Below are 26,421 nucleotides of genomic sequence, written 5' to 3'. Positions count from 1 at the left end.
TGTGAAGGAGTACAAAATCTTAATTGCCTGCTCACTCACTTGGGTGCCAGTGTTTCACACACTTCAGACAGCTGTAAATGACTGTATGAAATTGAAGACAGTAGAAAGTCTTGAAGCAATTACACTTCCTTTTGCATTCACACTCCATTTCTTTGCATTCCCTTCTTTCTCTGTTCTGACTTCCCGGGGAAGCGGAAGAGACTTGGTGCAGTGGGAAATCACCAGGAAGTACCAGAAAGGGAAATGGCATCAGTCTGGTGGGGTTTGTAGTTTAGCTGTTCCTGAGTTTGGCTGAGAGTTTGGGAGAAGCTGCTTCCATAGTGTGTGGCTGCAAGGAATGTAGTGCAATAAGAGAGTTGGGTGTTGCACAGACTTCTTCTGTCTGTGGCCTGTGTAGAGACCATCTGTATGTGAACTCTGAGTTTATCCCATAACCACCAACAGCTGGGGAGAAAAACTATGCAATGGTATGAAAAGAAAGATATACATTAAAATATTTTTAATTGGCCTTTCTCATTACACTGCTAATAAATAATTTTATTTTTTTTTCTTTTTTTCCCCTGAGTACTATCAGGTCTCTGGCATCTGTAGGCAGTTGAATTCTTGGGTAGAAGTTAAGGTCTGCTTAGGGTATTTGTTAAGTCACATGAGTGTTTATTTCTACTGTAAGATTTTAGGAGTATAAGGAGTCCAGTTACAGTTGCAGCATTGCTAGTAATGTCGTTTATGCTCTGAAATACAAAGTGGCCCCCTGCTGTTTTCTGTAATGATGGTGCCAGGTGTTCATGGGGAACCAAGGTGTCATAAAAAGCTCTCTGCCTTGGTGTGGGGCCCATGCTTGGGCTTTCTGGGCACTTTCTGCAAAACACTTAGGGCTGTAGCTCCTTTTTTATTGCAGGTGTTTCACTACTCATGGTTTCAATGCTATAACCTTCATCTGTCAGTTGTCTGGCAGATGCCTGGTGTGGTTTGTCACCTTTCTCTTTTTGTTGCCTGAGTGGAACAGAAATTAAATTGTTATATCAGTGCCTTTTTTGGTACAATAACATCAATTCTGTGTATACAGAGACAGAACTGAACAGTTGAATTAGTCTTTAATCATCATTGCAGCTTTATATGTCAGTTTTGTGTTTTAAAATGAATACCGTTGACTCACGTTTTGAGGGCTTACATTTATAGCACTGCCTTTCTACCAGCAGGAAGAGCTATACTAGCTGCCACAGATGATGTGAATCAAGAGCTACATGCTGCTGCTATCACTGAGATTTGCAGTGCAGTTTTGTTCAAGAATAAAATGGAGAAGGTAGTTCTTAAGACATCTTAGACATTAAAACTCATGGAAAAAGTATCTATTCCTGTTATTCCTCCTATTTTGCCATTGTCTTGGAGTTTTAAAACACTCAGCGTGACTTGGCAACATGATTGAACATTTAATGTGACTTAAAGTCACTACAGTATTGAGTTTAATCTGTACTGTTTTCTGTGTAGTTTATCCCTAGCTATCTAATAATTCCAGGTAAATAAGGAAGGAGGAGTCTTTCCTTCTCTAGGACATTTGAGGAAGTGCATCCCTAACTTACATGGATGCTGAAAATGCTGAAAGGCAGAATTTGTCCCTTAGAAATGTTAGGGATATACAAAAGTAAAGGGCAGATATTTATTTTTTTTTTTTTTTTAGTCAACAGCACAATTGTTGGCACTGTGAAAAGTGTCATGTTTAATTAAAGTAAATGAAGTAAATATAAGAATTTAATTCTATTAAGACACTGAGCATGAGGGTGATCTGCCACGTGGCTGAAGGATTCTGCTGTCGCTCTTGTTAAATTTAATATAATAAAGGTCAATATTTCTGTAGCACCTAATTGCATTGTGCACACTAACTAGATGATTGGAAGTGACTTAGAGTCAGAAAAAGGAGCTACAGCTTCATTTGTCTTGTCAGTGCTTTCTACCTTCCTTTCTCTCTAAATTTCACTGAACTTCTTAAGTGAAAAGCAGTTGCCTGTTTTACTGCCTGTGCTGGCTTCTGAGGTGCTTGGGTTTCCTGGAGAAGACATCTCATAAACAAACAAGTGAAGAAAAAGTCTTGAAGCCCAGGTTTTTACAGGCTGTTTTTCTTTCGCTGAAGGTAGGGAAGGCTCCAGGTGTGAAGTTTATCCCCTGGCCTGCTGCTTTGTGCTGTGTGCCCTTGTAAACAGTCTCTCTCCATCCTTCCTGTAGCCCCCTTCAGATACTGCCAGGCTGCTATTAGGTCTCCTCGGAGCCTCCTCTTCTCCAGGCTGAACACCCCCAGCTCCCTCAGCCTGTCCTTGTAGCAGAGGTGCTCCAACCCCTTGATCATTCTCGTGGCCCTCCTCGGAACCCTCTCCATCATCTCCATGTCCTTCCTGTAATTGAGGGCTCCAGACCTGTACACAATCCTCCAGGTGAGGTCTCACCAGAGCAGAGCAAAGTGACAGAATCACCTCTCTGGCTCTGCTGGCAATGCTGCTTTGGATGCAGCCCAGGCTGTGCTGCAAGCTCACACTACCATCTTCTTGCCCATCAGCATCCCCAAGTCCTTTTCCTCAGGGCTGCTTTCTAACACCTCATCCCCCGGTCTGTATTGATAGTGAGGATTGTTCTGGCCCAGGTTTTTTCCTATCAAGGCAGGGAGAGTAGCACGTATGTTGCTTATGTTCCCCCCGAGGAATGTGTGTGTAATGACTTTTTCGCTGTTTGCCCTTTTATTTCCATACTCATTAGTTTTTAATGTGTTAATTTCTGTTCAGGTGCCTTGTGTGTGTGTTACTGTTTTGGACACCTTGTAGCTGTTGCAGATAACCTGTTGCCTGCAAGGAAATCACGATCAGCCCCTGAGCAAAACTGCAACTAAACCATAGCACAAAGCTGCATTCATTTATTCCCAGCTCCCTGTAGTCTGACTCCCCTGTCTGATGTCACAAAGTTTCAAAATCCAATCCCGGTTAAAATGCTTTAATTTCCCTTTCTAAATACTGCTTACCAGAAAGCAAGCTCCACTCTCTTCTGCTAGGAGAGCAGACTGTCTGCTTCCCATTTTTATGTGTTTCCAGATGCTCCATTACACCACAGTAGAGTGAATTCCAGAGAAGTCTTTTGCTCTGTCATTCCATTTATGTCTTAAGTCATACCCTTCTACAGGTTTTGCCTCCAATCAGCAAAGCAATCAGCAGAGAAACATTGCCATGTAGACTAAGTAGTATAATCTAAAATATTTTTTCAGAGTAGAATTCTATGTTTACCTCAGACAACTTTGCAGCTGTTTTCCCTTTCTGAAAAGGTAATGAGGTGTCAGGTGTTCCAATGATTCACTTGATGAGATGATTCTGATTCTATGTAATTTCCTTATATCCATTAGTCCTGATGAAATGCAAACCTCCATCAGTTGGCCAAAAATAATTCTATTTATCTGCAAAGGAATTTGACAGACTGAGTTCAAAAGTTTAATAGTAAACCATCATTTTTTGTTGTTGTTCTTGGTAGCAGTGTTAATTCCAGGTGACTCCAATTAATGGCATCTTCTGAGATGTAGCTAAATTTTTGTGCATTTATTCAAAGACTGGATTTGCAGGAAATGTAGAAATGGATATACAGAAAGTCTAGATTTATAGAAAATGTAAAGTAGCATGATATAAATGCAAAATATTGAAATGGCTTAAACATGTAAGGTGAACTGACTTTAAAAAGACAGTATTCGTTGTGTTGTTTCTTTGATGCTGTGCTTGCATTTCCAGTTGTCAGTGTAGCCTTAGTATTTGATTAATGATGAGGTTTTGGGCAGCTAAGTAGGGGGAAACCTTGTTTTTTTCGTATCTGAAAAACCATCTCTCTCACTCCTGTCTTTTTCCAGTCATGCTGAATTCTCCTTTTAGTACTAGTGAGCAGCCCTTCCCATGAAAGAAAGGAAAGCCATATTGTACCAAGGAACTGCTGAAGTATGAAAAGACATAATAGTGTTGGGAAGAAGCAGCAGCTTCTGGCAGTGTTTTGTTCTGTGAAGTTTGGAGTTGGCCCTCTGGCATTTGGATTTGCATGTTTGCCTCCCAAAGGCAAAGGAAAATGTTTATAAAAACATCCAAACAATGCCTCAGATTTATGATTCATAGCTGTTTCAGACACCTTCTAGCCCCCAAAGGCTTTTCTTCTCATCATGCTTTTTTATAGGCACATGAAACGGAGAGTTCTGGCTCTAGAATTCAGTGGGTAGAGCCTTTGGGCCATGGCTGATGCCTCTGCCTGGCAAGTCTGTCTATGACATTCTGCAGGTATTTCTTCATTTTCCATGTGAACATTTTTCATGCTACATTTGCCCTTCTGTGGTACATCACTGTAGAAAATATGCATAGTGGCCTTGAGCTTTTGTGGAGCACATACTCTGCCACATCAGCTACCTTCCCACTCGGCTGTCATTTGCCAACACGACAAGAGAACACCTTGTTCCCTCTTCCCTGTCATCGATGAGGATGGTAAACATGACAGGTCCCAGGCTGCAGACCCCTGGGTGTGGACTCCACTTGTCACTGGCCTCCAGACAGGGTATCACCATTAACCATGGAATTAGTTTTTCCTGGTTTTCTAGCCTGTGATATTCCAACTTGCATACAGGAATAGTGTGGGAGCCAATGCCAAAAACAATCATAGAATCATAGAATTGCTAGGGTTGGAAGGGACCTCAAGAATCTTCTAGTTCCAAACCCCCTGTCATTGTCAGGGACACCTCACACTACATCAGACTGCCCAGAGCCACATCCAGCCTGGCCTTAAAAACCTCCAGGGATGAGGCTTCCACCACCTCCCTGGGCAACCTGTGCCAGTGTCTCACCACCCTCATGGTGAAAAATCGCTGTCAATGAGAAGCCACTCCCTTCCCTCCACTTGTCAACAAATAACTCATTTTAACATCAAAAGCAATTGGGTTGGTCAAATATGATTTGCCCTTGCTGTGTCCGTGCTGGCTGTTCCCAACCCTCTTCTCCGTCATGGGACCAGAATTGTACCGCAGAAGATCTCTGCAGAAATAAAGGATTTCAGTTGAAGGCATTTCAAAATAATGCAGTCTAACAAAAAATATCAGTGATCTCCTCCATTGAGTGCTGCAGTGCTTGCTTGAGTTGGTGAAAGTGGATGCTTTGCATTGTTACACTCTGTTTTTAATTTAAATGTAAAGGCAGGTACGTGTGCGGTGTATATATATGTGTATCTATTTGGTTTTCATGTAGGATTTAGGCTTGAAAATGGCAGATGTCTGACCTTGCCTTCATGAAAACTAGGATCAAACGTATTTTGTGTGCAAAAGCAGTGTGTGTTGTTGCTGTCAGCAGGCTGATTTCAGCTAGCTGAAAAAATATTTATTCCATACCCATCTTCCTTTAGCTCAAGGGACAATGGCTTGAGCTTTTAAACCTTGTTATTTGTTTCAAGTTCAAAGAAATACATATTTCCTTGCAACAGCTTTTAACATTGACCCAAAATAAATGTTCTTTCATCTGTGTTCTTAAAATGATATACACTGCACATTAGAGATGCCAGTGTATCAATAAATGCTTAAAATTTTCCTGAAAAATCTCTGTGACATGTCATTAAAAACAGTTTAAAATTTTAGTAACAAATAATACACATTCCAGTGTTAAGTTGTCCTATATCTGAGGATTCTTACTAAAGAAAATACTTAGGTAATAAACAATGTGACATGAGTTAGAGTTGAAGTTGTCATGATACAGTGTGCCTGCTTTTATTTATATAAATGATGGTGTGGGGTTTTGGGGGAGGGGGAATCAGGGGTTTTAATTGCTGCTGGTTTGCTGTTCAGGTGCTGTAGTTTTGCTAGATTTTTAACCTGGAACTGCAGACACCAATGATTCATGTTAATCATGTTAATGACGTGGGTTTATTTTTTTTTTCTAATGGAGATTAGTTTGTTAGAACTGTACAGTTATATTTAGAAGTGTGGAGCTGTTCCTGTGTAGTGGAAAAATCTCAAAACTGCACTTTTGTGCCTAACATCATCTTAATCAAGTAGTTACTTTTAAAGTGCCTCTGCAGCTTACAAGTGTGCTTTTGGTTTTCTGAATTGAGGGGGCGTGGAGAACTTCAGGAAAATTAGGACCAAATGTTGGCTCCCACATTTCCCTATTGTATCTGAGAAGGACTGGAAATCCAGTTTCTAACAGACACCATGTTGTCAGCTTTAATAGTTACAGTGTAAGTTACTGGTACTCTACAGCTGGTAATGGTTTATCTACCATGAAATAGTGCTTAACTGCAAACAGCTGTACAGGAAATGACAGCCTACTGCAACAACCAGTGTAAAATACTTCTGGCCAGTTAACTTCCAATTATAAGTGAAAAATCTTACTTATCCTATGTGTTTTCTTCTTCTTTACTGGCACTAGAGGTCCTATTTAGGATTCGAGATGCCAGTCTTTAAAAGTGTGGTCCTCAGCCTTTTTCGTGTCCATAATGCTTGAGGGTACCCAATCCATTGCCCCCGGCGTGCTTGCCAATGCCATCCCTCTGCACAGTGCCAGCTAGACTGAAATTCTCTCTCAGCTCTTTACCACCCACTAGTTAAGGTTGACCATGGTGGCCTCTGAGGGTACTTCCAGTGACAGAAAAATCCTTCTTCAGGAAAATGGATAAAGCTAAAAAAGCAATGAGATACATAACAAAGAAAGAAAACCAAATTAAAGCCCAGGGTGTACCAGAAACAGTGACATTTGCTGTCAATCTCCGTGGTTAAGCAGTGGTGGTTATCTCCCCTGGGGCTGCCCATCCCCCCTGCAGGCTTTCCCTTGTGTTCTCTCTTGGGTATCACTGAATGCGTTACAGTGAGCACAGGGCGTTGTAATGAGTTGTGCTGTACCAGCTTCACTGGTACATCTTTGCTTTCAAGAAAGGAACAGCATTGCTGTGTCCAGATGGGCTTTTTCCAGGGATGGGCCATTTTTAGTGAAGCCAGAGACTTTTTGTCAGAGGAGCAAAGGTAATAAAGCCTCGAATGTTTGAAGACAATGAAGGGAGGAAGATTTAGTGTTCTGGTCTAGGAGGAGGAAGAGAAGAGGAGGAAATTGCTGATTGTACACCTAGAAGAAAAGCAAAAATCTTTCCAGCTATTGAAGCTTACACATTTTTTTGACAAAACTGATCTCAGCATTTCTCTTTAGCTTTCTTTTGAGAAATATTTTATGATGGGAAAGTGGAAACTAACTTTACATAAAACCATTGCTTCAATTTTAAAATACTTTGTATATTGGACTCCCAGAAACTTCCTTTGCTATAAAATTGATAAGAGACCCCAGAGTAGGGATTATTAGGTTATTTCTCAAATGGTTGGATTTAGTCCTTTGGAAGAGAACAGTGATGCAAGTGCAGGGACAAGATTGAAGTCAGACTTGAGCCCTGTTTTTGACTTTTCCTCTAACTTCTGTGATCTTGATTAGATGTGCTTAGGGGGTCCTAATCCATAGTCACTCATGAAAGTGGTCCTAAAAGTAGTCCTAATGGGACTAATGAATAAAACAAAAAATACTCCAATTTCTGTTCAATATAGAATTTACCTATACCTTTATTTAGCTACTTCTCTGTGGCTATACTAATAATATTAAAAGAGTTCAAGAAGAGTCTTTTATGATCTTTACGAAATACTTTGTGATTCTTCTATGAAATGCATCCTTTATTTATTGTATAGAGACTGGAAATAATTTCTTGCCCACCTGAATTTGCTCAGAAAATTTTTTTTCTGGTCTGTGAATTCCACAGCCATTTATTATTTTAATGTGGAAATGTATGGGGGTTGTTTTGGTTGGTTGGTTGGTTGGTTGGTTTTGACAGAAGAAAAGGTGAAAACTACCAGAGTAGACAAATACTTGACTTCAACATGTATGGACGTATTTTACTTCAAGGCATGGAAAAAATACTTTTTGGTAATACAGAGTACTTCTGTTGGAAGGTTTTAACTAAAGATTTTATGGCCAGTAGCAGGATTTGTAACACATATTCTGTAAAATAATGTTCCTAACAGAGTGCAGTGGTATTTAATGCAATTTCTTTCATGATCCTCAGTGCAGAGGTAGCTCTGAGACTCTTGGAGGAAAGACTTACTGTCTCCAGTTTGCTTAAATATTTACAAGCAGCAAGTGTATTTCAAAGTATGTGCTTGTTAAAGGAGAGAAGAGAAACAGGTCAATTTAAGCAGTTACAGTAAGAATAGCCATATTTTTATGGATATAATCTGTATCCCAGATAACTTGTACTCCTTTCAAAGAGGTTGGAAGTAGGTCCTCCAAACCCAGCATAAAATCGTAGTCCATGGAGCTGATGAGGGGGAGGAGAGGGATTAGAAGCTCATGGGTAAACTTCCCTCTTCCTTATACCTGTGTACAAATCTCACCAATGTAAGTTGAATAGGATTTGATTTTGCAAGTAGGCAGTGGGTTTTAACATGCAAATGCAGCCAATCTTGTTCTTTTGGAGCAGTTAGAATTGTATGTTTTGAAGTTTGTCATGACCAGAATTCACAGCAGCGCTTCAGTTTGCATGGAGACCTGAGCGCTGTGTAAGGAGAGGAGGGCAGGCCTTAGGAAGGAGTGGGCACAGATACAGCATGGCACACACCTCACTTCTGGGATTTGATATCTTAGCTATGAATTTGAGCTGTGTTATTTCAAGGTCTCTGGGCTGGGAGCATGGCTTCTCAGCCAGTCTGGAAGGGGACTCTAATGAGTGCTGAGTAGTCCCCAGAAAGGGACCTGGAGTAGCTGTTTGATCTTCACCTTTGTAGAGGCTTAGTGGTGTCTCCCAAAAATGGGAGGGGTTGTCTAAAAGAGTTTGCTTCCTTGCTGCCTGATAACTCACTTCTGGTTTGTAATTAAGTAACAACCAAAGCACTAGAGAACTGTTTTCTCCTTTTGATGTTGTATGAACTTTGCATTGCAGTATCAAGGTGCAGGTTTGATGGCTTATTATTTGCTAGAGCATTAGAGAGTCTTGACTCACATTTATTTCTCTCTGGAATATAGCTAGATCACATCAGGGTTACATTTCCAGTTAGTCATATTCAGATTTCAGGAAAAAAATGCAGACATAGTAATAAGTACTTTAGCAGGGAGACTTTCTTCAGTTTGTTTTTATGATCATGAATTCATTGAGTTAGTCAGTGGTGGAAAATCTGCTCAGAATAGATTATTTTATCTAGGACTTTATCTAGAACAACACAAATGGTTGTCTGAAGTTCATGTGTTCTCTCACAAAATACTTTTTCCTTAGTTGGTTGTTGTTTTTTCTTGACAAAGTTATTCTTTGCTGCTTAAATTAATTTCTGTATGTCTGTTACAAAGGAGTTAGTGGTAGACCTCCTTTTGTCCACCAGTATTTATTTCTGTAAATCCTATCAAGATGTTTGGAGAGTTTCCATGGACCACCAATGCTTTGTTAAAATCTTTGTCCAGAATCAAGAGCAGAATGGGACCACAAATTTTGAGAAGAAGCTAGAAAGGAGAGTAAAAACAAATAGGGAAAGGATTTCAGTGGTCTCAGGCATTGACAGTCTGGTACTGCCTGTCCCATGTATAAGTGAAATATGTGAAAGTGGAGGTATCCAGTATAAAACAGAATATGATAACTTCAAAAAATTTCTGCAGTGTTGCCTAGGAAACACACTGCCAGCTTGCAGTCAGCAGCCCATGCACCTCATGGCTCCAATAACTTAACACCTAGGGAAAGCCCCTGGGACCATCTGTAGCTGAGATGTGTTTTGCATGTCACCCAGTCTCAGTCCCCAGAACAGGGCTTTCATACAGACCTGCTTTGGCATGCCTGCAAAGCCCTTGGTTCATTGTTCCACTGCTTCCTAAGCACTCAGTTCAAACCTCTACACCTTTCTCCCTGTGATGCAGGTGCCCAGTGCAGCAAGCAACTGCTGGCCAGAGTTATTTTTGTACTTTTAGCTAGATCTTTTGATTTCTCCATATGGGTTGTTAAAATAACCACTTTGGTACTAATCTCAAGGACTGTAGGATAGTTTTTACTTTTGTGCATTCCTCTATGTGTTCTCCTGAAGAACTGATAACTGATTCTTGAGATTCCCTCTATTGATCAGGCATATCAGTTTCCTTTCATGGGCATCTGGAGGTGCAAACTGCCTTCAGCAGCACTGCTTTGCAGTGCATGCTTATGAACTGTTTCTCAGGATCATTCAGGATAACTTCCAAACTTTGCTTTGGCATATTTTGACCAAAATTGCGTTTCCACAACCCTGATTTGTTCAGCAATGTATATGGCAGGTGCCATACGCTTTGAATTATTTTAGGAGTTACTGTCTTCTGGAGGAGAAGGGATTTCACACATAGCTTTACATTTCTCAACAACAAAGCATAAGGTAAGACTGAAGGAAGGACTGCTTTAATTAGCCCCTGCTTTTCAAACATGTACTTAGAATGATGGTAGATTAGAGAAGGGATTCTTTTAATTATTGTCCATGAAACACACCCTACATCAGGCCTCCCTGTGGGGCTCAGTGGAGTTAAATCATTACTTTGTCCATCTTCTTGGCATCAGCCATAGATGCCAGGCTGATAAAATGTTTCTTGGACAGATAAAAGAAATTTGGAAGTCTCTGAGGCATTCCACCATCCACAGTCAATGGTGTGATTTGCTTTCCTGGCAAGTAGGTGAGATGCTTTAGCTGCTGCTTGTCAGAATTGTGTTGAGCTCAATGGAGCGAATCTGCTGGAGCTGAAGTTTTTGCTGAAGGTTATTTCTCTGTGGGATATATTTATGAAGTGGATGTTTGGATATCCAGTGTTAAGAACAAAACTGATTCTTTTTTTTCCTGTGTGTCTCTTCAGGTCTCCAAAAGGTGATGTCCATAGTGAAAGATATGTCTTGGAGGTAGAGTGCTGCTCCTCTTTAAACCAGCTTTCAGACAAAAAGGAGATACCAGATTTTATTAAGAAAGTGAGTAAAAAAAAAAAAAAAAAAAAAAAGGCAAATCCCAAAACATAGTATGCTTCTATTTGCAATATAATTACTGCTTCTGGTTCTGTCAGTCTGACAGTAGAAATCTGTGGACATTTCATGCAGTTGAAATGCTGCAGTTGAAAGTTGGTGGTTTGTAATTTGAAGCATCTGAAGGGCAATTCTGCTTATTGACCGAAACAAGTTTTGCAGGAGAGTGACCTCTCACAGACAATACCAACTAAGTTAACAGTGCAGAAGACAGCCCTGTAATGGTGTAAATGTTTCAAGTTGAACCAATACATGTAATTTCCATTTTAGTGTCAGAATGTCCTGTTGTTTTGTAGCTGAAAGGCTTATTAACTCCTGGAATCTCCCAGATTATTTAGGTATTGTTTCACTATCACACGATGTTAACAGTTAGAGATGGTAATGGTAACCTCAATACCTTTGTCATCCAGAACAGTGTTGCTTGCAGTAAACTTTTATATACACTGAGAAATTTCAAAAGAACCCTGTAAAATGCTTTACTTGTTGCCTTCTTTTTTAAAATTATTTCTGTTGCTATAATGCTTTGCCAGACTGGGAATTAGCAGGTTATGTCCATTTTAGTGAAGACACATTCAATGTGTGTGCTTCAGATTTTGCAGCATCTGTTCTGTCCTAGTGCATGTTATAAAAACTAGCATTAAAAACTATATTTACTTAGCCACATGGTGTAAGGATAGTGTGAGTGGCATACTCTTGTAGCTTTAATCCATCTTGCAGTGATAATAGCTAAGAAAATTTTGTAGAACAAATTTCAGCACAGGCTGTATGAGCATGATAGGGGCTCAGCTTGACAGACTTGCACTCATGTTTAGTCTCTCCTTTTACAATGAATTAAAAATAATGGAGCTGTGACTGTCTGATCATCATCATCATGTGCAGAGTCCTTTATCTCAGAAGGAAGAATAAACTGCAGCAGTACAGGCTGGGAGGTGATCTGCTAGAGAGCAGCCCTGTGGAGAAGGACCTGGGAGTGCTGGTGGATAACAAGTTCTGCATGGGTCAGCAATGTGCCCTGGTGGCCAAGAAGGCCAATGGGATCCTGGGGGGCATTAAGAGGAGTGTGTCCAGCAGATCCAGGGAGGTTCTCCTCCCCCTCTACTCTGCCCTGCTGAGATCTCACCTGGAATATTGCATCCAGTTTTGGGCTCCCCAGTTCAAGAGGGACAGGGATCTGCCCAAGAGAGTCCAACGGAGGGCTGCCAGGATGATTGAGGGACTGGAGCACTGCTGTGTGAAAAGAGGCTGAGAGCCCTGGTGCTGTTTAGTCTGAAGAAGAGAAGACTGAGAGGGGATTTAATCAATGTTTCTAAATATCTGAGGGCTGGGTGTCAAGAGGGAGGGGACAGGCTCTGCTCAGTTGCACCCTGGGATAGGACAAGGGGCAATGGATAGAAACTCCAGCACAGGAGGTTCCACCTCAACATGAGGAGGAATTTCTTCACTGTGAGGGTCACAGAGCACTGGCACAGGCTGTCCAGAGAAGTTGTGGAGTCTCCTTCTCTAGAGACTTTTCAAGACCCATCTGGATGCATTCCTGTGTGACCTGTGCCAGATTCTCTGGTCCTGCTCTGGCAGGGGGCTTGAATTTGATGATCTCCTGAGGTCCCTTCCAACCCCTAACATTCTGGGATTCTGTAATCATCATTATCATCATCCTTGATGATACCTAGATTTTGGTATCGGAACAAACTGAAGTTTTCTAAACACTTACTAATATTCAGAAGTCTGAGTCTGAATTGCTTTTCAAGGTTTATTGTATTATTGCACTTTTATTCTGACATTATCTTCAGTTATTTTAATATATGCACACTTAGGCAAAACTGGTGTACTTCCTGTGTATCGATTTCAACATGTTTGATTTTGCTCTTCAGTTCTTTGTGGCAGAATAGAAATATAGGCTTACCTGTCACAACTAGTAGTGAAATTTTATATCACTGCAACAGAAAATTCCTTTGTATTTGTAACTTGAGAAAGACTATGGCTAACATGAAAACAAAATGACAATCCAGGAGTCAGCTTATTTCCATGCATATCCAATTCTGAGACTCTTCAGAATGCTTTTCTAGACATGGAAATGTTTCACTTGGTAGCAGCCATTTGATTATGGGGTTATGAAGATGCCTTTTTGAAATATAATAATTTAAATTTTAATATCTAAAAATGTATATTTACTGTTTCTCTGTAGGCTAGGTATGTCACTCATCCTCAGATGTTATTTGATGTAGAGGAATTTGAAGTCCTTTGAAGCTGTTGCTGTCAAGTGTGTATTGTGTCACTGTCTATATCTGATTAAACACGTTGTGAAAGTCTCAACGCTTTTATGTAAATCTATCTCAGGAAACAGGACTTGTTTGGGAGTAAGAATTAGTTGCCATATTAACTAATTTGTCTTAGCAACAAAAACATCCATTGCTTTTAAAGGTATATAAACCAAGCAATTTATTTGCAAACAAATGCATTAAAAATAAAGAATGTTCTTCAAAGAAACTAGTAACAAGAAGCTATTAGAGAGGGCAATTGCTTGCTTTAGAAAGAACCCAACCTATAATTCTTCTCAAACTATGTATTTACAATTAAAGTTAATAGAGTGTGTTAATGGAATAGGCAAATCCTTGATCACAGAGCGTTTCGTAACAGAGGCTTTTAGCATAGGTTTACCATCTTACTGCATTGCAAATTGCCATATTTAAAAAAACATATACCAAATAGAGTAGCTGTATTTTCACGGAATCAGAATCACAGAAACATCCAGGTTGGAAAAGACCCTCAGGATCACCAAGTCCAACCATGAAACCTACCCTGCAAGGTTCACCCCTAAACCAGATCCTCAAGCACCCCATCCAAACCACCTTTAAACACATCCAGGGTTGGTGACTCAACCACCTCCCTGGGCAGCCCATTCCAATGCCTGACCACTGTTTCCCTGGAAAATTTTTTTCCTAATGTCCGGTCTAAACCTACCCAGTTGCAGCTTGAGGCCATTCCTTCTTACCTGTGAGAAGAGACCAACACCAGCACTATATTTCAAAACAAAATAGCAAGTCAAAATTTTCTTTAGCTATGAATTTACTAGCAAAAATTCCTCTAATCTGAGAAAATTAATTTTATTGATTTTATTGTGCACTGCCATGCAAGTATTGTTTACATGGAGTTTGAACATGCAAGCAATTTTAATAACTTTTTTCAGCTGACTTTTAGTTGCATTGAAATGTGTGTCATAGTGAATAGTAACTGCTTGCTTCTGGCAAACACAAAACAATTTTGCAATGGCATGCAGCATCTTTGTTCTTCTATAACTCCATATAAATGTTGAAGAGCAATGAACCAGAAACAGGGAAGTTATTTCTCTCTGCACAATGTGGACTGTAATACATTTAAAAAATGCCAAAAACAACTCTATGATCAACCCTGTGTTCTGTTGCTGAGATCCTCCTGCACTTTGGGACTCTGTCCCAGTTCTCTACTCTCCTCTGTACATTTTTGTCACAGAGCCATTGAAGACAGGACACACACAGTTGAGTATTGAGGACATAATGTTGCATGAGGTACACTCTTATTGGGCCTTCAAATCATGTTGACATCACCACCTTCTTTTCATTCTTTTCTATCAGTGTGGACTTAAGTCAACTCAACATGTCCTGAAGAGCTCAAACAGTCTCATAGTATCTTTGTCATTTAATTCTGGGGCAATGAAGGGAACAACTGAACTGTTGTATATGTACTTTACTGCTGTACTGGTATTTGCACTCCTGTCTTTAGCTCTCAGGCAAAACACAGATTAAAGATTTGCTCATCTGCTTTTTAATCAGCAAAGCTAACTTTTGAACTTCTGATCAGTGTGGCTCAGATCGCTCTGAAGTTGTTGCAAGTCAGAGATGTTAGACACCTACGATACCGTATTTTGCAGAACTTTGACTTGTGTCTCATGTAGAATAGGGTAGTCTTTAATTACTTCCTTAGTTGCTCTTTATTTCTGTGTATCCTGTTACCATTCTTTTCATCTGAGAGTGTTCTCCTGGATCTGCTGAGACAAGGAAAGGAGAAGCTAGGCTGACATCCCAAGAAAAGAGTTACTTTGGATGCAAAGTCATCTATGAATGCAAGATAAGTTTCTCACGAGCTTTGTTTTCAACATCAGTCTGAGTTACATACTCTAGAGGAACTGTAGCAGTCAGAAGGCTTTAGTCCTGTGTTCACATCTTTGCAGTGTTGGTGAAAGGTCAGGAAGTGGAGAATAGTTTCTGTGTCCTTTCTTCTCAGTTTTGACTTAAAAAAATTTAGGAAGCACATCTTTGTACCCTTGGTTTCCTGCTTTAATAAAGCTCTGTCAGAAAGGAATTCTTGTTTGTTAACTTTTTTTTCAGTTTGACTTCATTGCAGAGTTCATATTTCTTGTCCCTGTGGACTCACTATACTTCCCTGGGGAAGAGTGTGGCTTAAAAATGGAGCAGCTTTACTGACATTCAAATGCAAGCATCTTCCTTTTGTGTTTTTGACTAGACAAGGACCTCTCCTGCTAGTCTGTGCTTCCTTGACTCAGAAATGAGTCCAACTTCTTCTGACACACCTAAGGCCATACAGATGAATCATTTTGTTTGCATTTTGAGAGCACCAGTTCAGCTTGGAACACAACTGCCTCTTGAAACACCTTGGGATGAAATCTGCTGTACAAGAGACAATCTATGTCAAGCCAGATTTGTCTTTTTTACGTATTCTCTACATATTTGCTTGCATCAGAATTTGTCTTGCACGATCGAAGCAGGGGACTTCACATATCCATACGGTGTGTGAAAGTGGTATTAAATGATTTTGAACTCTCAACTTCTGAGCTGTAGAACTCTTCAATGTCTAACTATGAAACAGCAAGATGTGGATGATCGATGTGTCATAGGACAAAGATGCTCATAATAATATGTATTTTTAATACATATATAAGTTTTTTTGGTAACTGTATGACAAGCAAATGAGAAGACATTTGTAAATTCTTTTTTAACATTTATAATCTGGATGAAGAATACTGTTTTCTGTATAGCTGTTCCAGTATTTCTCACGTTCTTGCCTCTTTCTGTCATTTCTTGCTCCTCATTTCTTAATCTCTGCATTGAGATTTCTTTGTTAGAAGGAACAAAGAGATGCAGCTTATGTGTTCTGAAGAGCACCAGACGTTTGGTGGAGTTCTTGACTGTTGCTGCAGTCTTACAAAGGTCTCTTCTGTAAAGTCCCTGATTACTTCATTGGTTCCAGAGTTTCTGACATGGTTATTGTAATCCTAAGCATTATTCTGTACTTTAGATATGTTGTAGCTAGCCTGCTCGGAAATTTCCTGTGGAGTATACAGTCTGAGCAGGTGGCAGTAAAAGACACAAGAGGGGGAAAATTGAGTCTTTAGTACTGCTCAGATGACTGAACAGTTGAAATTTACTTCTGTGCCTAGGAAATGACCTCTCTAGAGTACTGTTTATTACCTAGGATATTTATCTAGATGTGATCTCAGCCTCTTCTAAAATCATTTCCATCCTTAAAACAAACCCAAAAAATCCCATTCCAAATCTTCACTCTCCAGGGTATTTGCAACAGAACAATACAACATTTATTTGCAGCTGGACTCGATGATCTTAGAGGTCTTTTCCAACTGAAACAGTTCTATTATTTCTTTAGCAAATTGTAGTGAAAACCATTGCTGAACACTTAGCTGACTACTTTGTTTTCTGCATGTTTTCAGTGCAAACAGAGCCCCTGTTTTATTTGGATCTTACAAGTAGATATGGTCATGAAGCAGAAGTTGAAACTCAGCTTCAGTGGTTCATCTGTTTGTGATCTGCTGTGATAATATTTATTGAAGTGCATTTTGTTAGCGTTTTGTAAGTGTGTCTATAACAAGAGACGGTAAAAAATAGTGCATGCTGTATTTTGAACAGCCTGGTGTGAAGGGAAACATCTGTTCCTGGTTAAGCTTCTTTCAACTTGCGTCCTTTTGACTGTCCCAGTAAGAGTGGTGTTGATATATATCTTCCATGGACATTGCAAAACTATTTTCAGGACTCTCCCAGGAGCCTGGTTTTGCTTTTATAATCCCTTGCCCCCAGCAGCTTTCAGAGTCGTCCCCCTCACCAGGATAAAAATAGATGTTGTAAAGCATGCAGTTGATGTTTTTCATCATCCCACTTCTATCTGGTGGGAAAAATAACTCTTTAAAACATTTTTTTTTAACAACAATAAATATGATGATATTTTGCACTGTGCTAAACCAAAATGTGGGCAAATTGTTCAAACTGTAATTTTGGCTGCAACAGATGGCATGATGAAACAATGTGATTTTAAAGAGACATTCTTTGGGTTATATAAAGATAGAAGAAAATGTTTCCTGCAAATTAATCTCTTAATTTTTGAAGTATTCCTGTTGTCTTGAACCTTTTGGGGTTTTGTTTGCATTGCTTAGAACAGAGATGGTCTAAAAGAGTGTCACAAGTAAGTGACCTTTCTCATGTTCTACAAAGAGCACTGAATTGTGTTCATCCAGCCAAAATGTTTTTAGATACAACAGACAACCCCCCATCTCTGTAAATCTTTCTTTTCCCATTGCTTGTGGTCACCAATTAGGGTAGGAGTTTCTCTCAGAAGATTCGTGCACAAGACAGGGTCTGTATTTTGAAAATGCCTGTTCTCTAGACCAAGTACTTGAGATAGAGTTTCTACAGACTATTTTTTTTTTTTTTTGAGCATATATCATGGAATCATGCAATTGTCAGGGCTGGAAGGAACCTCAAGGATCATCTAGTTCCACCCGCCCTGCCATGGGCAGGGACACCTCACACTACAGCAGGTTGCTCACAGCCACATCCAGCCTGGCCTTAAAGACCTTCAGGGATGAGGCTTCCACCACCTCCCTGGGCAGCCTGTTCCAGTGTCTCACTACCCTCATGCTGAAGAACTTCTTCCTGACATCCAATCTGAATCCACCCATTTCTATTTTTGTTCCATTCCCCTTAGTCCTATCACTGCCTGACACCCTAAAAAGTCCCAGGTTATCATCTCCTAATGGACTTTCAGTTTCATGATTTGCTGTTGTTAGCACCAGAAAGATCTCCCATCTGCAATGTGATTCTGGATTGGGGGTCAGAAGCAGTTTTCTGTGTATGTTCTTCTGAGTTAGAATTATCGTGATTTATTTTTTTTCTAAAGAAGTGGTAAAGAGCAAGAGGATTCATATTAACAACTTACTCCTTTGTACTCCATTTGAATCCATGGTTCATGTCTGAGATCACTAGGTCTCTTTCATGTTTGGCTTTCTTGTAGCCCCCTTCAGGTATTGGAAGGCCACAGTAAGGTCTCCTCTGAGCCTTCTCCTCTGGACTGAACAGCCCCAACTCTCTCAGTCTGTCTCCATAGGAGATGAGCTCCAGCCCTCTGCTCATCCTCATGGCCCTTCTCTGGACACCTTCCAGCACCTCCAGATCCTTCTTGTAATAGGGGCTTCAGAACTGAATGCAGTACTTCAGGTGGGGCCTCAGCAGAGTGGACTCCTGGCTGCGCTTCTAATCAAGTATTTGAGTTGAGTGAGCATAGCTGGCTGCTACATAGCAGTTTATCTAAAATATTTTTGGGGGGAATAAAGTTTAAATTATGTGGATAAATTTGGGATTTTTTTTCTCAGAGTTTAGTGCAATGATGGGAAGACACAGGTATGTTAAATGGCTTTTGAGCAGGTACCGCAGTCCATAGTCTGCAGTTGTAGTCTGTGACCAACAATGTTTGCCTTTAGCTCTGTGAAGGAATGGATATATATAAGATAATTACTTGAGAATCACAGAATCACAGGATGTTATGGGTTGGAGGGGTCCTGGGAAGATCATCTAGTCCACCTTCTCTGCCTGAGCAGGATCACCTAGAGTAGATCACACAGGAACGCATCCAGGTGGGTTTCCGATGTCTCCAGAGAAGGAGACTCCACAACCTACATCACACTCAACAGCACAGAAGATGATGCAGTGTGGTTTCAAGAGCTGTCATCTAGTGAGATATGCTCAAAAGAGCAAGCACACTTTAGTAGCACGCTGCACTAAATATTTAGTATGGTTATATTGTTTTCAGGAATGAATGTACAGCTCATGCAAGCTGAAGAGGAATTTCAAGTCGTTACTCATATTCCTGCCTTGGCTCCAGTAGCAGGAGGCATACGGCTTGCTGTAACTTAATATCTCTTGGCAGCACTGTCCTAAGAGCCTGTGTTCTGTGTTGTTCAGCATAGCAGTAAGCTACAGTAGCTACTTGCTTCACTACTTTTCTTCTTTTTTTGTGTGTAGCTTTCCGTTCCCTTTTGCACAGGCAGCTACCAATGAGCATGTTGTAAAACTGCAGAGCTTGCTTTCTTTTTGCTGTTCCGTGCCTTGCTGTGCTCTACCACAAATGCAGTGAGTCTCAGGTCAATGGTTCTGTGGAATGGGCTGTTTATTGCAAAGCTAGAAAGGCAACATACATCTGTTTCTTCAAGAAACTGGGTAGTTTTTATCTTCTGGGTTTGTTTTTGGATCTTTTCTTGGATCTGTCAACTTCATTGTAATAGTCTTGTCTGAAGTTTCCAAATGGTAAAACTCTTGTCAAGATTTTCATTTCAACAACACTGCTTAAAGGACAACTCTGTGGTTCAAGATTGTGGTAATATTTTCAAGGCAGCCCTCCAGGGTTTTATCCCTGATGGCCTATTTTGGTGTAATTGACAGTGGAAATACTTGGTAATTTGGCAGCCCAAATGTGAATTGAGTTTTGACTGTCTAAAAGCTACCTTTTCATATACTTATATTTACACAGACGTGAACTGTCTCTCTCTCAAATTCAGAACTGATGAGTGTAAACCAGGAGGTTAAAAAAATCATGGGAAATACAGGCTTAAACGACAGCATCCCAGCCAGAAAGGTTGTAAGTAGTGAAACAGTTTCAGAGTACCAAGACAGAGAAACGATTAGCAGTTGCTGCTTTGCTGTTTGATTAGTAGCATTTTCTTCTTTTGTAATGTAATATTAGAGAGGCAGGAATGCCAAAGCTACAACAGTTTTTAGTTATTTAGAAAGAACTAAACCCCTCTTCAGAACATTAGCTAGTTTAGTTGATTTTAAAATAAACAGTAAACTCTTAATGACTGTTGCTGTCTTCTCAGGAAGGAGCATGTGAGACCTACAGAAAATATCAGAGGCAAAGTAAAAGCCCATCTTAATTTTTAATGTCTGTTTTCAGAAGTGAACCAACTAGAAGGGAACGTGCAGTGTTTGTGGTGAAACATGTGCTACTACGTATTCATGAAGGAGGGCATAGTTAGAAGACTGTAGTCTCAAACATCCTTTCCAGTTCAAACTCCTGGCACGCACTGTTATGCTGGTGTTGCACCAGACAGAATGTAGGATTTACTCCAAAGGAGCAAATAACAACAGTTGCACTGAATTTGGAAGTTAAATGAAAATAATATTTACAAAAGTAGACTAAATACAAAGGTTATCTCTCTATCTCTCTATCTCTAGCTCTCTATCTCTCTATCTAGCCTCTCTAGCTCTCTCTCTCTAGTGCACTCTCTCTTTCTCTCTCTCTTCTTTCTCTCTCCTCTCTCTCTCTTCTATATCTATATCTATCTAACCTGACAATGTCCCTGTCCCACCCCCCCAGACCAACCCCAAAGGCTGTATTGTGCAGCCAAAATTGTCTTTCTCCATCCCTGCTGCACTAGGCCTTACCTCCCACCCAGCAAACCCAAAGAAAGTTAAGTGAGGGAGAGGGGAAAGAGGGAGAGAGCAAGAGCAAAGTGCAAAAGAGAAAGAACGAGCTGTAACATCTGATTATATAGAGCTTTGGAGGAGGATGGGGTGAATACAGATATTCATAATATCCTATGTCCAATCCCCTGGGGACTGTCCAGCCCCCTGGTACTCTCTAGTACTCTGGAAGACTTTTATTTATGGTAGGATATTAGTCCTCAACCTATAGCAACTACGTAGTGTTCTTCCCAAACCACAAGACCATGTTCTTTGCATGAAGATCCCCAGTGCTAAGTCTGTTGTCAAAGGAGATCTGCTTGAATCCTAAAACCAAGGTAGAAAAATAAGATGATCTTATTCTTCTTCTTCTGGTGCACATTGTGAGATCAGAGGCCTCTTATAGTGTTCTTTTAAAAACAGCCACCAAGTAAACAGACAGAGAACCACTGCTTGTATTGGCTAAGATGGTTTATGCTTGGTTTAAATAGACAGTTCTGAGCTGTTGTTTCCAAGGCCATGTTTGTGTTTGTAAGTAGTACTACCATGCTTGCTAGGCATAGGAGATTATTATGGAGCTGATAATGCAGAAAGAAATGCAGAGTCATAGACACCGTGTGGACTGTGCAATGAAATTGCCAATGAAATTCTGGGGTGTATTAGAAAGGCTGTAGGTTGTGGTCAGTAGGTTGAGAGAGGTTCTCCTCCCCATCTACTCTGCCCTGGTGAGGCTGCATCTGGAGTATTGTGTCCAGTTCTGAGCCCCTCAGTTCAAGAAGGACCTCAGGGAACTACTTGAAAGAGTCCAGCACAGAGCCACAAAAATTATTAGGGGAGTGGAACATCTCCCTTGTGAGGAGAGACTGAGGGAGATGGGGCTCTTTAGCTTGGAGAGGAGGAGACTGAAGGTGACCTCATTCGTGTTTATAAAGACATAAAAGGTGAGTGCCCAGAGGATAGAGCCAGGCCCTGCTGGGTGATGCCGAAGGACAGCACAAGGGGCAGTGGTGGAAGTTGAGGCATAGGAAGTTCCATGGAAACATGAGGAAATTTTTTTTCTCTGTGAAGGTGACAGAACACTGGAACAGGCTGCTCATGGGGGTTGTGGAGTCTCCCTCTCTGGAGATATTCAAGCCCTGCCTGGATGTGTTCCTGTGTGATCTGCTCTAGGTGATCCTGCTCTGGCAGGGGAGTTGAACTGGGTGATCTTTCGAGGTCCTTCCCAGCCCCTAACATTCTGTGATTCTAAACAGATTTGAAAAAAATACCTGTATGTGTCTGCTTAAGATAAACTTTTGGCTTTGGAATTTCTGTACTTCTTTCATGGCTGTGAGGCCTATGGTTTAGTAATTTCCAGAAAAGAGGATTTCCTCATTCAGACAGACTGTTACCAGGTGTGGTTTTACAGGTCTTTACATTAGATTTTACAGATCTTTGAATTAGACTGTCACCTATTTTCTGATTCCTTAGGGAGCCTTCAAGAGAACCAGAAGTATTGAGAGAGATGGGACATAATTTTGCTACATCAACATAATCTCTAGTGGCACTGCTTTGAGCTCCTGATGGTTGCTTTTTTTTCCCCCGAATGCGGTATAAAAATATCGGTCAGTCAGTTCTGAAACAAACAATAACACTTGGAAATGTTAAGAATGTTAACTCAAGTGCCCAAGCTAAAATTCAATTAAGGTAGTGACATCAGGGTTGGACATGGTGCTTGTTCCTATTCTCTAGAGATACTGGAAGATTTGATATTTATCTCACAGAGTGCAAATCTGTCATTTGTTTTTTTTCCCCTCTCAGAAAATGCCAGGTTTCTAATCAAGCAAATTATAGGGATGACATTAAATTCTTTAACTGCCTTGGCCCTCCATAACATATTAAATTTCACCCCTTCTTCAAGCAGGTTCTATTTTTAGACTGGCATAAATCCAAATTTTGCAAGCCAGTTATAAACAAATCTGGATGTGCCCACTTAGGGGTTTAGCCAGGTTGAAATAAATGAGCTCAGTTCTGCCTCTGTTGTTGAACAGTAACATCTTTTCTGATAGAGACCAGTCCTATATATTTGTGGTTAATATTATCCAATCTGTGCTTTATGAGGCAAAAAGAAACATTTCTGTTCCTATCTGGGGAAAAAAACAAAGAACTTGTTTGGTTTTGTTTTCAAATTTTGTTGGAATTTCCCTGTAAAAATTTCCCCAAGATGTACAGAGTGACATGTAGCATATTTAACATACAAAAAGGTCAGCAAAACAATTGAAATTAATTTGGACCACCTAATGTAAGGGCACTTTAAATCTACTTTTTTTTTTCTGATGTGATAAGTGGTGGACATGCAGTTGTTGCTTTTTATGCTTTTTGTCCACATTTAGTCATGCAGCATAGCATGGTAAGGATCTTTTCTAGTACTCTGTTAGTACTGCAAACTGTCCCATAAAGACAAGTAATGGTAGTATTTATTTGATCTGGAATATGTTGTGGGTGACCCTGTCACAGAAGCATCTTGTTCTTCCCTACAGTTCAGCTTTAGCCCTGCTTTCTCCTTTGCTGATTTCCAGCACTGTATCTACTAAGATGCACAGGATGCCTCAGAGGGTCCAAAACCAGCAGGTGGCTGGTAGGAACAGCACTTCTGCTCTCTGTAGCTCCTGGGTACAGCCTGCCTTGGTACTGAGGTTTGGGCTTGTTTAAGTCTGTGGTTTTGTTTTTTGTAATTCAAGCCCTCAGTATTTCAAATACATGAAGCAGGAAATGTGAATGTATACTTGGTGGCATAATTCATTCTCCACGTGAAGACAACTAAAATGTTATACTATTTAAGCTCTCAGCAGGATACCAAAAAATCGAATTGTCTGTGTTTGTAGTTTGAACATATTCAAGCTTTATACTTCACTTATGATGAGAGCTATCCTCTTCATGGTTTTATGGAAAGTTGGAAGGAAAGACTGTTTGTGTCTGCTGATACATCACTTTGCTGTTCTGCAGCTTACGTTGCATGGTTGGTGTGACATTTCCTGTTAAATTGGCTTTATTGAAAGTGATGAGATACTTGGTTCTCCCTAATGTAATTGGAAAGTCTGAAATCTAGGTTTAAAAAAGATTTTTTTATACTACCAATGAACTTACTGGGAAAGCGCCTTGATGATTACATTTTTTTCCACTGGTTCTGCTAAGCTGTTAAGCTAATATGGTGTAGGCTATCATTTAGTCTGTACTTACTCCTATTTCCGTTCTTGAGAACAGAAGATAAAACTCATGTCAGGTATTCCTTGGAACAAACATTTTTTTGTTTGTTTGAGTGAACTGAGACTGTAAAAGATGGTCACAAGAGCTGCGAAAGCTGCTCTCATCCAAATCACAGCATGAGTCTGGTATAGGCTGACAAGCAGTCTTCATTGACCAGCATCAATAGAATGACCTCATGTATACTCTCCACACACGCTTAACAGTTGCATACTCGTTCAATTTCTATAATTAGCTGCCCTGCAACCTACTAAACAAATGTAGTGGTGTCTGTAGATTCATGATAAGGGATGGATTGAATTTGTAACTCTTTCATTGACTGTATAAAAAAGTATGTGTAAGGTTACAACAGGGAGTAAGGATCATTAAGCATATTGTGAATACATCTGTCATTGACGTTCACTTAAATCAAGCTAGATGTGTGCTAACATTCTTTGTGGACAAATACTTGATCAGGCTGCTGCTAGAATGACTTTTATTCAGAGGTTATTGCCCTCTTCAGCTTTAGTCAGCATCTGATATTTACCAGGCTAAACACCTGTGAATACCATTGCCTTGTTTCCTGGAGAGCTCTGTTTTAAGTTCCTGTGATCATGAAATCAAGAGTTAATTTAACATGGAAAATATAATAGTAGTTTGAAAGAGGAAGTTCTTGTTGTTGATCAGATATGATCTGTAGGTTTGTTCAGAACAGTAATGCATTACCAGGAAGTAGGTGATTTGGTAAAAAAAAAAAACAAAACCACAAGCAAAGTCTGGGTAGGGAAGATGCAGAAAAGAGCTGCTTCTTCAATTGAATTTAAAAAATAAATAAATAAAAGTTGCACAAAATTCTTCCTATTTACTTGCTACTGGGAGAAAAAATGAACCAACCAGCCAAACAAAGAAAAAACCAAATGACCAGAACTATTTCAATTCATTACTAAATCAAGCCTCAGAGCGTAACTAAGACGTTTGAACTCTCTTGGGATTACAATGGTATGTAGAGAGCAGAGAAAGTGAAATTATTTCTCCATTCTCAAAGCATTTCTTTTTGAAGTATTTCTGTGTGTTTGGACTTTATATTATACAAAGAGAACACATTGCATGGAAGCCTCTCCTTTTTGGAGGGTGATTTTGATAAATGAAGCAGCAGATGTGTACATGTCTCCACAGCAGTCTCTCAGTGCAGCTAGTCTGGGGCTTGAGGGGTGTGACACTGGTGACTTGCATGGATGGAGCATCTGGAGCGTTTGGTTTGCCTAAAAGAGGTTTCTCTTGCTGCTTCGTCTCAAACCATCCTTAGGTAACTCTGGCTTTATCTAATTGTTATTACTATGTGGCAGTTTTAGGCTGATGCTGAGGAAGTTTTCCACAGATCTTGAGTAGAAAGTGGTAGAATGTAAATAAATTACCGTTGGATGTAAAGGGAGAATAATGATAAGGTCTAAATAATCCCATTGGGCTGATAACTAGCATAAAGTTAGTGGTATAAACTATTTCTGTCTCTTTCTCAGCTCTTCCCTCTAGCTGATACCAGCTGGTGGCTTTTGCTTGGCTGTCGCTGACCTTGGCTGTGTTCTTGTTGTGGCTAAGTACTAACAGCTACTCTCTGCTTTTCTCTTTTCCCTTGTACAGGGGCAAAAGGGGTGGAGAGGGGGTATATATTGGTAACCTCCTGGTTTTATCCAGGGGGGATCCTTCTGTTGTTTATAAATTGTAAATACATGTAAATACTGTATGTTTTGTACATATTTGTTGCATTTCATATTTCCAGATTTAAATAGATGTAAATATAGCTGGTCTGGCAATTTTATATTGGGGGGTAATTTCAACCCACCACATACTACCATGCCAATGTTTTTTTTTCTTCGGATCTACTGTTTGATTCCTTCATTTTCCTCCTTTACCTAAAGTGTAAAGCATTAATAATAGCACCCCATAATTTCCACTTTTCTTCTTCTTAGCTCGTCTTGCAATGACTTTTTTTGTTCTGAGTTCTGTATCTTCCCAAAAGTCATGTATTAAAATAGCTTTGCTTTTATGTACTCATTATGTGAAAGTTTGCCATTTGTGTCTCAATCCAAAATAGGACAAACAACAACTGTTGTTGTAAAGATGCAGAGTGAATTAATAACCTTTTCCTTGCATAAATGTCATACATACTGAATGCAGAAGATGTAATATTAGCTCTCTGACTTCATAAGGTTGATCCTAAAACTTTGTGTAAGTCTGGAAATTTAGCCTAAATAAACTTTTCAAACAGATGCTTTTATTCCTTTGAAGAAATATGTAGGTATTTTATCTCTCTCTGTTTTTTTTTTTTTTCTATTTCCACTGTCAGATTATTTCAGAAGGTTTAGGGAATTTTTCATCCTGCTTCTCTAGAATGTAACTTTTTATGTAAATGCAACATGACAATTTCTTGTGGTAG

General features: G+C 39.9%; 1 protein-coding gene across 1 annotated transcript in view; it reads left to right on the top strand.

Moving 5' to 3' along the window:
- Positions 1-26,421, top strand: part of RFTN1 (raftlin, lipid raft linker 1) — a 94,843-nt gene that overhangs the window by 35,375 nt on the left and 33,047 nt on the right. Inside the window, exon 3 of the mRNA XM_054384841.1 lies at positions 10,866-10,974. Coding sequence (XP_054240816.1) covers positions 10,866-10,974 — 109 coding nt within the window. The remainder of the gene's footprint in view (positions 1-10,865; positions 10,975-26,421) is intronic.

This window comes from Indicator indicator, chromosome 11, assembly GCF_027791375.1.
Source record: "Indicator indicator isolate 239-I01 chromosome 11, UM_Iind_1.1, whole genome shotgun sequence".
In the NCBI taxonomy this organism is placed as follows: domain Eukaryota; kingdom Metazoa; phylum Chordata; class Aves; order Piciformes; family Indicatoridae; genus Indicator; species Indicator indicator.
Note: the sequence above shows the minus strand (reverse complement) of the source record. Positions and strands in the feature narration are given on the sequence as shown.